Genomic DNA, 16,841 nt, shown 5'->3' on the forward strand with positions numbered 1-16,841 from the left:
TCTAATCTTATCTATGTAACAACACTCATCATTGTGATAACTGGGTGCCAGTTCGCTGCCTCAGGTTCAGTTTAGTCTCTTTCCTTCAGAGCAGATTCCTCAATTGAAAGGTAGAATTACACTTTCTCAAATTCCATTACTTAATCTGGATTATTACACAAGTAGGGACAGTTCTGCCTTCAGTTACATCCATGCCAAACCTACAGATTAACACTGCTATGGGGCTCAACTCTCAAAATAAACTTTGTAAGGGAAAAACTAGAGCAGGGGATGGTCTTTGTCATTATACGCAGTGTTGTTTTTGCCATGTTGGTCCCAGGACATTAGAGAGAAAAGGTGGGGGAGGTGATATCTTTTATTGAACCAATTTCTGTTGGTGAAAGAAACAAGTTTAGGAGTTTACACAGAGCTCTTCTTCAGGTCCTTTCTTTGGCTGCTTTATCTCAATCCTGCTAAGGGATCCTGACCAACAGCCATTTGTATCCATGCGGAGGATCGATCTTTCTTTCTTTACTTATCATCATCTTCGTCATTATATGTATTCACAGAGCACCAAGCAGATAGTCAACGGGCAGTATAATTAATGTAATAACATAATAACCCTTTACAAAAGGAGCTTACTTCAAGCTTTGCTCAGTGCATAGTGCTCAGATGCCACATGGCGGGGGAACCACTTAGGAACCCGAATGGACACAGAAAAAACATGAACACCCCGCCACATTTCCATTCATTCCTCTTTCTTTGCTTTCTACTGAGCCAAAGCCCACTAAAGTCAGTGGCAAGACTCCCATTGATTTTAATGCAGTTTGGATCAGACCTTAAGCAAGAAACTACCACACACCTCCTGTCATGAGAGCACAGTAAGCTGAGTGGTAGGACAATTTAACATCTGACTGTGTTAGAACTTATCTAACCCCCAGACTTTTCCCTTCCGGCACATCTCTTGCAGTTGCATCCACTAAGGCTAGGCTAAGATGAATCTTCAGCTGAAAAAAAATGAAATACATTAACTGCTCTAACTCGTGCAAATTTGTGAGTGATTATTTAATAACATCAGGTCATACTGTGCCATCAATTCTGAAGTGGGACTACCTCCCTGAAATCAAAGTGGAACTTTGTGTAAAAATCAATGGTGTGAAATAGCCCTTTCCCCTCTAACATCGGAAAGGACAGTTTGTTTCTTCCCATGGTATTTGTATTAATTAACTGGGTGAATTCTACATTTCATTTTATTTCTTTTTCAGTTTTTAAAATGTGCCCAAATCTCTGCATACATTTCCCAGTAGCCTCCCATTTTTCACCCTTATTCATGCATCCTAAACCAGTTTCAAATATAATATTAAAAGCTCAATCCAGTCACCATTTACTTATTCATTGTTGTTATTATGTCTCCTTGGTTGTTTTTTGTACTAACTTCCCAAATAATAGCTCCTGAGAATGACCCCACCAGCATTGTTTTACAGGAGAATGAGATGAGTAGATTACCGTTTGATTATAGATCACAAAAGCATCACTTATTATGTATAAAATTTTAGTCCATTTAGAAGGATCAGTGACTGGAATTTAAGTGAGATTAACAGTGTTAAAATACCCAGAGTGGGAGCTGCCAAAGCACCTACATTAGAGTTCCATTCACTTAAGTCCCTTTCTGAATTTAAGTCAATGAGACTTGTGCTCCTGACTAACTTTAGGTGCTTTTGGAAATCCCACTGCCAAAACCGAGTTAAATTCAATGGAGCTTTTGCACCCAAATCCCCAGAGTTCCTTTCACATCCCAGCAATAGATAATAGAGTTGGAAAATATCACTTGAGTCATCTCGTCCTACAAGCACGTTGTAGGACTACTCTCTCTAGCATACCCACTAATGTCTCATTTTATCTGTCCCCACCCATTGAACACTTTGTGTCCACCTCACTACCCAATTGCTTTTAGTGTTAAGAACGTTTCCCCAATGCCTATCTTTCCCTTCATTAGCTGCATGCCATTTCTCCTTGCCGTAACTTCTAGTGAGACTAAATAATCCCTTTCTTGTTACCTTGAAGTTATTTATAGACTGTAATCATGTCTCCCTGGGTCTTCTCTTGTCTAAACTAGACACATTTAGCTCTCTTAGTTTCACTCTGTGTGACTTTTGTTATCCATCTTTGTATTGTCTCTAGTCTTTCTATATCTTTCCTAGGCTAAGGAGACGGGAACTACACATAATATTCTTGGTCTGGCCCCACCAAGGCTGAGTTGAGTGCAGCCAGGTGAACATTTTTTGACTACACTTCCTGTTGAAAAATGCTGTTTTGTCAAAAACAAAATGTTTTGCGGAAACATGTTGATTTTGACGGCAAGGTTATACAGGTCCAGGAGGGAATCTCTGGAGATAGATAAAAGACCCAACCCCAGAATAGCTAATATCCCAGTGGCTAGGGTACTCGCATAGGATTATGGGAGACCCAGATTTAAGCCTCTGATTTGGAATAGGGACTTGAACTGGGGTCATCCACATTCCTGATGATTGCTCGAACCACCAAGCTATTGGCTTTTCTGGGGTTGGTCTGTCTCTCGCTCTCTCTCAGGAAAAAATTCAAAAGGTCTCATTTCATTCCACGTTGGAATGAAACCAAGTTTTGAAATGAAACAATTGTTCCCTGGCCAGCCCTAATGTCGAGTGATGCTATTAACTCCTCTGTTATTTCCCAGACAATGTTATCTCCCTGACATATACAGCCAGTTAGATCTGGACAAAAATTTTCAGTCAAATAGCTTGTTTGCCAAAAAATGCAGTTTCAGGGCAACCAAAATTATGAGTGAATGCACGTCGAATCTGGCAAATAGTTTTGGCTGAATAAATGTGAAAAAGTTCAAATTAACCATTTCAACTGTTTTTGAAACAAAATGTTTTGACTTTTCATTTCCAGTGACATTTTGTTTAGAACTGTTGCCAGATTTGTTTTAAAAAAAAACACTTAAAGGATAACAAACACCTGAAAATATAACAAAACTGAAAAAAAATCATTTAGAGTCCAACAAAATGTTTTGTTTAACCTGAAATTCTTTTTCTGGATTTTTCGGATCAGCCACCGAATAAAAAAAATAAATGAACATTTGTTCAACTCTACTGCTAATGACAGTCTTGTCTTTTAGTTAAGAACATAAGAACGGCCATATTGGGTCAGACCAAAGGTTCTTCTAGCCCAGTATCCTGTCTTCTGACAGCGGCCAATGCCAGGTGCTTCAGAGAGAATGAACAGAACAGGTAATCATCAAGTGATCCATCCCCTGTTGCCCATTTCCAGCATCTGGCAAACAGAGACTAGGGACACCATCCCTGCCTATCCTGGCTAATAGCCATTGATGGACCTATCCTTCATGAATGTATCTAGTTCTTTTTTGAACCCTGTTATAGTCTTGACCTTCACAATATCCTCTGGCAAAGTTAATCTTATAAAATTGACAGAAAGGTGAATGAATACAGTGAAACTTGGTGTGAGGACCATCTATCACAGCTACCTCCCTCATCTGAAGAAGTGGAATTTTTACCCAAGAAAGCTTATGCCCAAATACATTTGTTAGTCTTTAAGGTGCCACCAGACTCCTCGTTGCTTTTGTGGATACGGACTAACACAGCTACCCCTCTGATACTCCCTCATTTTAGTAATCCTGAGGTTTCCTGTACAATTTGGTTCAGCTTTTAGTTAAAGTTCACCTCTATTAGATAACTGTTTTCTGAACCCTTGGTCTGAGCTATTGTAACTGACTATGAATAGTAATATACCAATGCATGAATATTTTACCCATGTGCTTCTGCCTCCATCAGCCAGACCTACTGTTTAGTGTAAAAACATTCTCTCAACAACCATAGTTCAAAGCAAGTCCATCATCTGCTTAGAAGTAAAGTAACATTTTCATATAAAGCAATAGCTGATGTGTCTCATGCTTAGCAGGGCATTAACAATGAAAAGGGAATGTTTGCTAGGGGCACTGGATAGCACAAAAGTGAAAGACGCTTTTAGGAAATGCCAGGTTCCTGCTAAGGTGATGCACACAAGTTATAGGAACAAATGTCCAAAGACTTACTCTGTAGTCACTAGATGTCACATAAAATATGGGGAGGAAGGCCAGCCAAATGATGCACGTTGTGTACATTGTGAAACCGATAAACTTGGCTTCGTTGAAGTTCTCTGGGCACTTCCTTGTTTTGAAGGCATATACAGTGCATAAAACGACAAGGATTACATCGTATGTTAAGGAGATTAACATACTGGAATCTTTGACATTGCATTTCAATATGACAGTCTCCCTTTTCTCAGGAAGAGTATACCGTCTGGTGCCCGGGGACTCTACTATGAGCCACACAGACACCACCACAATCTGTACCAAGATGAGGCTCAGGCAGATGAAGACCTGAGAGCTGGGGCTGATGAATTTAGGCCGTTGAGCACCATTCTTCACACCGTTAAATATTCTGGCTATGCAGTTTGTCTTTGTCAGGAGGGCAGCATAGCAAACTGAAAAAGAACTTCCCAGCCCCAAACGGCGTAAGGTGCAGATGGCCGGAGAAGGCTTGGCTATGAAGAAGAATGTCATGCTGTAAGACAGGAAGACCCCGAAGAGTAATATGTAACACAGTTCACGGCCAGAAGCTTTGACCAGGGGAGTGTTGTTGTGCTTGATAAAGACTGCCACGACCATGAAGGTACAAATAAAACCCAGACATGCAATGGTAACAGGGCCTATTGCCCAGGCATCTTCCCACTTGACATAGTCTTCTGGTAGGTCATAGCAGCCAGTTAGGTCAGCAGTGGGCCACTGCCCAGACCCGCAGTCTGCACAGGTAAATTCATCAGCCAAGTATTCAAAGGGCTCACAGGCAATGCAGATCCAACAGCAGACATCTCCTGGTTGCATGTTCTTCATTTCATTAGGAGCACAGGGGTCGCTACACTGGGAAGTGGGGACAGAGCTTCTGGACCAGTGAATTGAGTCTACGTCCAGTGACAAGATTTCTGCCCAGTGACCGACCTTCAGGTAGGAATATCTGCCTCCGGCGTACTGGAAATTGAACACGTTGTATCGGCCTAGCCCATCTCCATAGGTGTCAAATTTGACCACGCTGTCCGCAGCATTGGGAGGGTTAAATGGAGCTGTCAAAAACAGAAAGAGAGGAAATGAACAGTGCAACTCTAAGCATTTTTCTTTCCTTTGGCAGGCATATCTATCTAGCAAGACACTGTCAGTTTTTTAGACCATCTAGAGCGAGTGAGGTATTTTGATCCCAAACATCAATTATGAAATTTTCTTATTGGTAGAAGCACCTGTTCAAGGAGCAGCTGTGTTATGAATGACCAAAAGATCAAGGTTAGGTCTGAGACTTTCCTGCAAATCTAAAGGAAGCATTGCTTTTCCAATTTGGTCTTGCTGTGGAGGTCACCTATGAAAAGATTTCTCTATTCCAAAGTGGCATCCCATGCTAAAGCTATGCACATGGGCCACATTTCAAAATGATACATGTCCCACAGTATATGGAATGCACTGCAGAGCACTTCGTACGAGAGAAATCCTTTCAAGGGTCTCCTCCTTTACTAACATCTCCATTTCCCACTGGTTTGGTTTCAAAATATTTCATTCTACAGACTGTCAAGAACATCTTTGCAGACCATTGGTAGCATGTGGACCAAGAATCACTGGACTAGAAGCAGTTCACCTCTGACCACTCTTTCAAATGCACATTCTAAATATATACAGAGTCAACCTGGAACCCTCCCTACACTGTTAAGAATGGGAAAATGTAGCATTTATCATTTGAAAGGCCCCTTCCCCCAGATTTACAAAGCCTTTTTGACCTAAGAGCTAGATATGAATGAGCTCTATAAAGGCTCTATCCAAATGTACAATGGCTCAAATCCTCAGCTGGTATAAAACTGGCATAGCTCTGTTGAAGCCAGTGGAGCTAGGACAGTTTACACTGGCTGACGATCTGGTTCAATACCTTTTTGAAGTTTGCTAGGCTCCTATTAACTTACAAGTATGAACTCATTTGACAACGCTCATATTTAACTTCTTTTCACTGAACATGCCATTCTTTGGATGGACAGACTAGAGATTGTATCCTGCTACTTCCCTGTTTAAAAATATGCATTTCACTGATCTACATATTTTCTGAATTTTTCCTCTTGGACCCAGTTGAATTAAAAAATACATTGAACGTGGACAGCAACTGCTTGGATATCACACATTCTACATCCTCCGTTGTTATTGGTGCAAATGTCTCAGAGGTAAGTCATGCTCATAGCTGGTTTTTCCCAAGGTGGGTTTCTAGTAACCTTAGCGATAAAGCATAATAGCCTCCACCTTTATCCCCTATTCAATTGCATGCTGATCCTTTCCCTCCCACCACCAGGGTATTGTCCCACGTTCGTTGCATGGAGATGCAAGAGGAGAGTTCCCTTGTAGCCTGTGACTATAAGAAGACCATCAAATAGCATGAGAAATTTAGCAGCTCTGTAGCACCTGGAAAGGAAGTTGCTAGACTAATGCACGTTATTTTAAATCTTGCATATGCCTGGAAAGGTTATAATGTCAGGAGAGAGGGGGAAGAAGGGGAAGGGAACATTCTCCAACCCATTCAAACTCCTCTGATATCCCCATTGTATCAAAACCTTCGCATTGTCTCTTGTCGTTCAGGAAAGGGGATCATTTTTGGCAAGAGCTCAGTGATATTCAATGGAATTCACCCTGCAGGATAGAAGGCATTTTAAAGGATCCTCTCGGGAAGAAGCAGTTTGGATCTTGACAGTGTAAAATGAAGCCAAAGAGAGGATTTATTTGGAACGATCTGATTGAGAGGATGATATTGAAGTAATTATAAATTCCATAACAATTTCCTGCCATGCCTTTGTATCTTATTATTATTGCATCCTAAACAGTTAGGAATCCATCATACTTTGCTTGACTATATTGATTTTGTTACAGCTCTTTGTTAAGCTGCCCGGCATGCGCTGCTGTGGTCCTATGCCGCGCTTGGGGAATGGATAAAAACTCATGAACTGGAACTGTGACCTTCTGTGGGGAATCAATATTGTAGCACTTCAGACTGTGAAAGCTCTGGAGCGTTTTGGCTTTTCCCACAAGCTGTGGTTCACAAAGGGAATGAAGAATTATTAAAAATGTAAGAGGAAATGGCAATTACCATGTGATTTATTGTACCTCTCTCACTGCAGCACAAAAGGTGGACAGCATCATTGACAGGAAGTGAAAGTGTATTTACTGCTGGTGGGCAATAAAAGATTTTTCTGCTGGTGTGTCTGGTTATGGAAGTGGTTCCACTACCCTTGTTAGAATAAATCTCCCCTTCCCTTCCTTCCCCCCCCATATCTCACATTGCCTTTGGTTAATAGCTTTAATTCTGTCAAACTCTTATTTACATAGGCAAAGCTCTTTAGTTAAGGATGTAATTTCCCCCTCCAGCTTACAATCCATTTCCTTTGGATTTCTTGGGGTGGATGGATTGTATTTTTTAAAAGCATTCACGGCCAAATTCTGTCTCCCTTATGTGACGGCTGCCTCTGGGCTGACACCATGGGCACTGAAGAGACACCTCCAGAGCTTAAAGCATGAGCTAAAGCTTTGTGGCTGTGGGGTGGCACTGAGGGGCAGGGGGGAACTTTCAAATACACAGATCTATCTAATATCTAAGTACGCAGCTCCTCCCATTGTTTTCACTAAGACAGACGGTGACATTAGGCAAAGCCCTGAGCAAAGTAGTGGTGCATAAACTGCACCTGCCTAGGAGCAGTCCTGGAAGGTGCTGAAACACAGGTACCCTCTTCCCTTACTTGCACCGAGGAGGGGTAGGGAGATAGTAATTTACTGCTGAGTTACGCCAGCTGCAAATTAGTCAGCTGTGCCGGGGGTTGGAGCCAAAGCTGCACCCGTTGCTGTCTCGTCCCAGCCCACTTCCTGCCCATCTGCTTCAGCTTTCGCTTGTGAGGCTACTCTCCAGGCCTGGTAGTCTGTGTAGCAGTGGTGTAAGGAGAGTACTTATTCCCCCAACATGGGGGGGGGCCACAATCTAGCCCAGTGAGACTCCCCAGAGAGCAAAGCACTACCCTGCATGAGTAAAGGCAGCAGACGCTTCCCCAGAACAGCCAGGCTTCCCTGAAATGACATCATCTCCACGAAACAAGTAGCAAACTCCCAATACAGGACAACGAGAGGGAAGGTTAAACCAGTTCCTCTCCCCGCTCCCTCAGCCAGAAGCACCATTAATATAAAATCATAATGCAGCACTTAACAGCGCTTCAGCAACGTGCTGTCATTGCCACTGTCTCATTTCATTATTCATAGTACGTATGTAGATCGTGGAAGCTGTTAGCACCCGCTGAATTTTGACAGTTTATTCAATGGGCAGCAGTGGGTCAAATCCTGTGAGGTGCTGAGCCACTGGAACTAGAGATGCGCAACTAGTTTCAGAATCAGGGGCTGGAACAGGCCAAGCACTTAGCGGTGTGCTCAACTGGAAGCATGTGGCTTCATGGGGCTGCTCATGTGCTGACAGTTAGGTAGCTGCTTAAGTGCTTGGCTGATTGAGGGCCAGAGTTCTTGGCATCCTGCAGTAGTAAGCCCCAGCACTGCAACATGGTTAACAAAGGGGATTATCAATATTAAAAAGAGTACCTTTTACATATGTGTATAAATATTGGCACTCAGGCATGGCCTTAGACAGCCTTGCACACTGGTTGCAGAGAGCTACAGAAAGTAAGACCCCCTATTCTATAAACAGTTACACATATGCTTCACTTTAAGCATTCAAGTGGTTGACTGCAATGAAGCATGTGCAAAAATGTTTGCAGGATAGGAGTCCAAGTTTGTAAAGACAATTAGGGCTGGTCTATACTTAGCCGCTAGTTCGGCGGCTGGAAATCGAACTTCCTGGTTCGATTTATCGCATCTGGTCTGGACGCGATAAATCGAACCAGGAAGTGATCGCCGTCGACTGCGGTACTCCAGCTCAACGAGAGGAGTACCGCGGAGTCGACGGGGAGCCTGCCTGCCGCGTGTGGACCGCGTCTGAACCACGGTAAGTTCTAAGTAAGGTATGTCGAATTCAGCTACGTTATTCACGTAGCTGAATTTGCGTACCTTACTTCGACTTGGGGAGTAAGTGTAGACCAAGCCTAAGTCTTACAATGAAAGTGATTGACTCAAGGAACTCATCTAGGGTGACCAGATGTCCTGATTTTATAAGGACAGTCCCGATATTCAGGGCTTTTTCTCATGTAGGTGCCTATTACTCCCCATCCTCTGTCCTGATTTTTCACACTTGCTGTCTGGTCACGCTAAACTCATCTATTTAGATTAAGAAAGAGAAGATTAACGGGTGACTTGATTATAGGCTATAGGTACCTACATGGGGAACAAATATGTAATAATGGGCTCCTCAGTCTAGCTGAGAAAGGTAGAACACTATCCAATAGCTGGAAGTTGAAGCCAAACAAATTCAGACTGGACATAAGGCATAATTTTTTAATAGTGAGTGTAATTAATCATTGGAACAATTTAGCAAGGGTCATGGTGGATTCTCCATTCCTGACATTTTTAAATCAAGATTGGATGTTTTTCTACAAGATCTGCTCTGGGAATTATTCTGGTGTGCGTTATGCAAGCGGTCAGACTAGATGAGCACACTGATCCCTTCTGGACTTGGAATCTATGAATTACAGTTGTCTTTCAGCACATGTACATACAGACAGATGCTTGCATTTTTGGTGGCAGTTGATAGATAAAAATAAACTACAATGCTTTGTGGGAGGGTTGAGAGACTTTAAATCCTTTGGATAAAGAGGCTGAAGTCATTTGACCAAACGGTGATTAAACTAGAATATGGGGAACCAAAGAATACAAATGAAATCCTTTGATTGTAGTAATTAATGTAGCTGTTGATTAGATACAAAATTACTGAAGCATTTTTCACTTAGTATTTATCAACATAATGTAGCTGATGTAGCAATGTACAACTCAAGGTGTACCAGAGAAGCTGACTTCATATTACTAAAAAAACCCCACCACACCAAAGACAAGAATGGATAATGATAATAAACCAGAAGTTTAGCCTATAGAATAAAAGGAGTAATTTTTATATGACAGCAGTGAGTTTCCCAGAAAGGAAATCCCAGGCCAACTAATGAGTCACTCAGCGAGGATTTTATTCTTCTTTATTTTCCCAGTTTCAATTTTAAAATTAATTTGGGCAGTTAATTTGGGGATTTAAGTCACAATCTTTAAAACAGCTATTTATAAAGGTATTAGCTCAGTTAACTAATCTCTCCTGTCTCTTGGAAGGTAATAAAAAAAGATGATCTTTGCAGCAGTATTCTTGAATTCATCCTTATCTTGCATTTTGTGTGCCTGTGACAGGAGACACTCACCTCTTGTGAGCACCTCCTGTCGGTTGGGTGTGAACCTGCACACTCACTCTGTCTGCTCCTGTTGCCTCCTGTTGGCTGTTAACCTCATCAGGTGGGTGTTTAGCGACTCAGTTCTCCGGCTAAGTCACACAGAGTCTAAACGCATGAAGGAACCCTTTCCAGGGTATAAGGTCCAACAGGGCTTGTCCCTGAGCCCTTGTTGATGTCTTTAGCCTTGTTTCTGGGCTCAGTTTTCAGCCCCTTCTGGGTTAGCTCTAAGTCTGTGCCTGTCCTGGTATAGAGCAGTGAACCCAGGGTTTTCTCCCTGGAGACTCTTTGTCCTCAGCGGTTCTCTAGTGTCCTGTTTAAATTCTAGCCTCTTTTGGGGGCTTTTAGTAGTGAGTCTTATCCCCTTCTTGGGACTTAGGCCACTTCCCGAGTGATCCATGGGGGGACCTGGCCCACCCACTACTCTGGGCCCCAATCCAGGGACCCGACAAATAGCAGCCACATGCTGCTTCCTTTAATAACTACAACTGCTATTCCCTGGGCCAGTTCCCACATTGCCCCTTCCTCTTCACCCTTTCTCAGGGTTCTCTGTCTGTTCCCAACCCGCACCGGGTCTCTCCCAGGCCTCCTCGCCTGGAGAGTTTCACAGCCTTCCCCACCTGTTTGGTCCCAGCCAACAAATGATCTGCTCAGCCCCTGCAGCTCCTTTTAACTGAGCCAGCTGGGCTCTGATTGGCTGCTTCCCTGCAGCCTTTCTAGGCAGGTCTGGAGGACCCACTTTCATTGCTCCTTTCTGGGAGGCGAGGTGTGGTAAGACCACAAGGCCTCCAGCAGGGGGCCTCAAAGAACCCAGTCTACCTCGTCACAGTGCCCAATTACACCTATGCAAAGAGGGTTAATTAAAGTAAAATCTGTAAACCAACTAAACCAACAAAACAATATATAATTTAAAGGCACTTAAAGGTATTACCTAGTTCTGCCTAGTGCCCAGTTACAGAGCAAACCCCACCAGACTAAAAATAGAGGTAGGATGCCAGTAACATATTTCAGAAAAAAAAAGCTGCCCAGTTTATTGCACGGGTTGTAGAAGGTACGTCTCCTAGCCTTGTGGCCAAGTGATGCATTTATGTGCTTGGTGCAAACAGCTCATGGCCTGGGAGCCTACCACGGGTCCAGTATTGTTGAATTGGTGGAGCTGAGAGAAATGGATTTACAGAGACTGCCCATAGGTACAGAATAGACCCTCCTTAGAACAGGCTGCATTGATCAACCAGTTGAGAAAGCCTGGCTCAGGATGGGAGGGGCTAATGTGGAATGACAGACAAATTCCTTCAGATGGAACTAACATGCCCACATAGGAGTCAAATCAGACACCAAGGAGGCTGCTCCAGGAGATGGGGGTTACAGCTGGGAGACACAGAGAGGCTGTGGTGATAGGAATCCGAACAGCAGAAATATTGATAGCTGAGTATGTGGTGCTGGTGAGAATAATTTGGTGACATGTTTTCTGGGTGTTAAAGTGCCAGATCTCACGAGAAGTTTAAACAAATGTCTAGTGAGTGTTGTGGAGGAGCCTGCAGTCATAGTACTGATGGGACATAGTAGGTACCCATGATGCAGGGAGATGTGGAAGAGAAGTCCTAGTAGTGGAATGTACATTATTAGGGGAAAAGGTTAAGTTAAAGGTTGGTGTGGTAATTCTCTCTAGGGTAACCAGATGTCCTGATTTTATAGGGATAGTCCCAATTTTTTTCTTATATAGGCTCCTATTACCCCCCCCACACCCTGTCCCGATTTTTCACACTTGCTGTCTCGTCACCCTAGTTCTCTCTGAAATGCCTCCAGGTCCACACATGGGGCCAGCTAGATGGAGAAACTGCAGGATCTCACCGCATATGTGAGAGGAGAGTGAAAGAGAAGAGGCTTCAATATATTAGGACTGGGCAACTCTTATGAGAAAGGTGAACCTATAGAAAAGAGATGAGCTTCATAGATTCATAGATTCTAGGACTGGAAGGGACCTCGAGAGGTCATCGAGTCCAGTCCCCTGCCCGCATGGCAGGACCAAATACTGTCTAGACCATCCCTGATAGACATTTATCTAACCTACTCTTAAATATCTCCAGAGATGGAGATTCCACAACCGCCCTAGGCAATTTATTCCAGTGTTTAACCACCCTGACAGTTAGGAACTTTTTCCTAATGTCCAACCTAGACCTCCCTTGCTGCAGTTTAAGCCCATTGCTTCTTGTTCTATCCTCAGAGGCTAAGGTGAACAAGTTTTCTCCCTCCTCCTTATGACACCCTTTTAGATACCTGAAAACTGCTATCATGTCCCCTCTCAGTCTTCTCTTTTCCAAACTAAACAAACCCAATTCTTTCAGCCTTGCTTCATAGGTCATGTTCTCAAGACCTTTAATCATTCTTGTTGCTCTTCTCTGGACCCTTTCCAATTTCTCCACATCTTTCTTGAAATGCGGTGCCCAGAACTGGACACAATACTCCAGCTGAGGCCTAACCAGAGCAGAGTAGAGCGGAAGAATGACTTCTCGTGTCTTGCTCACAACACACCTGTTAATACATCCCAGAATCATGTTTGCTTTTTTTGCAACAGCATCACACTGTTGACTCATATTTAGCTTGTGGTCCACTATAACCCCTAGATCCCTTTCTGCCGTACTCCTTCCTAGACAGTCTCTTCCCATTCTGTATGTGTGAGACTGATTTTTTCTTCCTAAGTGGAGCACTTTGCATTTGTCTTTGTTAAACTTCATCCTGTTTAACTCAGACCATTTCTCCAATTTGTCCAGATCATTTTGAATTATGACCCTGTCCTCCAAAGCAGTTGCAATCCCTCCCAGTTTGGTATCATCCGCAAACTTAATAATCGTACTTTCTGTACCAATATCTAAGTCGTTAATGAAGATATTGAACAGAGCCGGTCCCAAAACAGACCCCTGCGGAACCCCACTCGTTATGCCTTTCCAGCAGGATTGGGAACCATTAATAACAACTCTCTGAGTACGGTTATCCAGCCAGTTATGCACCCACCTTATAGTAGCCCCATCTAAATTGTATTTGCCTAGTTTGTCGATAAGAATATCATGCGAGACCGTATCAAATGCCTTACTAAAGTCTAGGTATACCACATCCACAGCTTCTCCCTTATCCACAAGACTCGTTATCCTATCGAAGAAAGCTATCAGATTGGTTTGACATGATTTGTTCTTTACAAATCCATGCTGGCTGTTCCCTATCACCTTACCACCTTCCAAGTGTTTGCAGATGATTTCCTTAATTACTTGCTCCATTATCTTCCCTGGCACAGAAGTTAAACTAACTGGTCTGTAGTTTCCTGGGTTGTTTTTATTTCCCTTTTTATAGATGGGCACTATATTTGCCCTTTTCCAGTCTTCTGGAATCTCTCCCGTCTCCCATGATTTTCCAAAGATAATAGCTAGAGGCTCAGATACCTCCTCTATTAGCTCCTTGAGTATTCTAGGATGCATTTCATCAGGCCCTGGTGACTTGCAGGCATCTAACTTTTCTAAGTGATTTTTAACTTGTTCTTTTTTTATTTTATCTGCTAAACCTACCCCCTTCCCATTAGCATTCACTAGGATAGGCATTCCTTCAGACTTCTCGGTGAAGACCGAAACAAAGAAGTCATTAAGCATCTCTGCCATTTCCAAGTTTCCTGTTACTGTTTCTCCCTCTTCACTAAGCAGTGGGCCTACCCTGTCTTTGGTCTTCCTCTTGCTTCTAATGTATTGATAAAAAGTCTTCTTGTTCCCTGGAAGCAGGCTGCTAGATATGGTTTTATGTGTAGGCAGTTACCTCTTTGGTCAGGGATGGACTCTACAGACTACCTAGCATGTGTTTGGCACAGTACTTAACGTATAAACGTCACTTTAGAGAAAATAACACTTGTAGCAGCTGAGCCTGCGTGGAAATAACAGCAGCTATGCCTAAATCGGAGAAGATACAGTGTCTTAAATAAAATAAACAGCTGTTCTGAGCTTGCAGTATGTAATCTTCCAAAACAAGGTGCAGATTAGAGACAGAGCTCAGTGGCACAGAGACAGCTCATTAATAACATGCCTTGACAAAAGCGTTGCATATTCTCAGCCCTGCCGTTTCCTAAGCCTTGATTTGATGTGGTTCAGAAACAAATGTAGGAATGCATATTGTGCACACTAGAGCTACCTTCCTCAGTAGCCTGCTGGCCCCACAGCCCTGTGGTAAGTGGCACCTCATGAAGCTAATCAGGAAATGAAAAGGTAAAGAACCGATTAGATCTGTGGAACGCTGAAGTTTCCTGGAAAGTTATGTAAAACCCCTTTAGTCGCACTAGATGGCGCTAGAAAAACTACCAATAGCTGATGTAAGTGTGGAAAAGAAGACATTTATGCAAGTAGATAATATGAAAACTGTACTTTCTATTAACCCCTTTCCCCCTGTTTCAGGGGCCTATTAATTGTCTTGGCAATGCCTTATAAGGAAGATCCTTGATAATACAACAAGATGCATGGTGCCTGGGGCTCCCGGGCTCCTCTGGTACCTGACCTTACAAAGTATCCTGAGGGACTCAAAGAGTTAATTTAGCTTTTCATTCTCTTTGATTTAGCTACATACAATCTGGTGAAGTTGAAGTGATTTATTTCTCGTGTGATTACATAGAGCGTTGACTCAGAGCTCACTGGCACTTGCTTCTACACCAGTGTAACTCCACCGAGTTCAGCAGGGCTACTCCTGATTTACACTAGGGTCACTCAGAGAAGACTCACACCCAGAATATTCTCTGCACTACTGCTTATATGGTCTCACTTTATATTAAGATCCGTTTACAAATAGTTTATAAAGGGTTAGTAAATAATTAATAGATGTAAAAGAACAACTTAAGTGTTATAGTGTCCAGGAGGTTGCTTGTAAACATCTTATAACCACCTATAACACTTTCTCCTGATGTGCTTATACCTATCTGTAACACATACTGCTCATGTCTATCATATAACATTTGTTAACCCTTTATCAATGTAATCTTACTATCAACTGCGACAGATCAGATTTTATATTCAGCTCCGTGGCTCACATTTCAGCTAAGCATCTTAACTGACTTGCTGTTGGGAGCCAGAACATGCAACTGTCAATCCTCACACAATTATTAATGGAGGCCTGGTCTACATTAGAAAATTAGGTCAGTTTAACTTGGTCTGCGAGGGGTGTGAAAAATCAACACCCCGGAGCAGCGTAGTTAAATTGAACTAAGTTCCCGTGTAGATAGTGCTAGGTGGAGGGAAGAATTCTTTTGTTGACCTAGCTACCACCTCTTGGGGAGGTGGATTACCTACACTGTTGGGAGAATTCCTCCTGTCCATGTGAGCAGTGTCTACGCTGAAGTGTAGACAAGCCCAGAGAGTCAAATAGGAAAGTCGTGCCTAGCCTAGTCTCAATAGGGGTCAAGGCCTCAATAGCGGCAGGCCAAAATGGGTATGTTTACACTGCAAACAAAAACCTGTAGCTGGCCCAGGCCAGCTGACTTGGGATCACTCGGCTCGGGCTAAGGAGTTGTTCAATTGCAGTGTAGCCGTCCAGGCTTGGGCTGGAGTCCCGGCTCCAGGACCCTGCAAGGTGGGAGGGTGCCAGAGCTCAGGTTGCAGCCTGAGCCGCAATGTCTGCACTGCAATTAAACAGCCCCCTAGCCCCATGAGCCCGAGACAGCTGGCCTGGGCCAGCCACGCGTATCTAAGTGCAGTGTAGACATACCGAGTGATAGCTGTATGAGCTGTCAGAGATACGTGCAAGAAGCAGTGTCTTTCCTGAAAGCAGGCCCTGTTGCCCAGCTCTGCCAGCTGACCACACTCTTGGACAGATATACCTATGCAGACAAAACTTTGTAAATTAGACCTGGCCTTAGGTAGGGCAAACTCACTAGCCGTCTCTGCTATGAGCTGGTTGCATGAAAACAATGCTATATGTTTTCCGTTCTGTCTTGTCCACCTACTTACATGATCCTTGAGGCCTCTGCTGTTGAGGAACCATTGGCTGGTTGCAAGGTGGCAACCCATAACCAAGGTGATCTTATTCTCATCACATCATTCTTACTCAGGACATTTTGAAAGTTGCTGGTGGAGCTGATTTATCAAAGAATATTCAGTTTGATACATGGAAAATATGAAACATTAGCAAAAAAGATTACATTTTTTTAAAAATGTAAGAAAAATCTCATGAATCCTTAAAATTAAAATGGCATTAATATAATTTTTAAAAATCAAGCAATACCAAGTCTAATTTTGTTAAAGAATTCTGTTTAGCTGATAATTGACAAGACATGGGAATGTACTGTGGGATTTCAGCATTGATGCCTGTGGATTGATATCAGGCTTTTAAGTTAAGATTATTCACTGTCAGAAATGGCTGGCACAAAAGGCAGC

The 16,841-nt window shown here is 43.0% G+C and overlaps 1 protein-coding gene across 2 annotated transcripts in view; it reads right to left on the bottom strand.

The window, feature by feature from the left end:
• Nucleotides 1-16,841, bottom strand: part of GRM3 (glutamate metabotropic receptor 3) — a 56,485-nt gene that overhangs the window by 9,493 nt on the left and 30,151 nt on the right. The window contains exon 3 of one of the 2 annotated variants that reach the window (XM_026648932.1): nt 4,070-5,136. The exons of the other annotated variant lie outside the window; for it this stretch is intronic. Coding sequence (XP_026504717.1) covers nt 4,070-5,136 — 1,067 coding nt within the window. The remainder of the gene's footprint in view (nt 1-4,069; nt 5,137-16,841) is intronic. 2 annotated transcript variants of the gene reach the window in all.

This window comes from Terrapene carolina, unplaced genomic scaffold (assembly GCF_002925995.2).
Source record: "Terrapene carolina triunguis isolate 2854851 unplaced genomic scaffold, T_m_triunguis-2.0 Scaffold68, whole genome shotgun sequence".
Taxonomy (NCBI): Eukaryota; Metazoa; Chordata; order Testudines; family Emydidae; genus Terrapene; species Terrapene triunguis.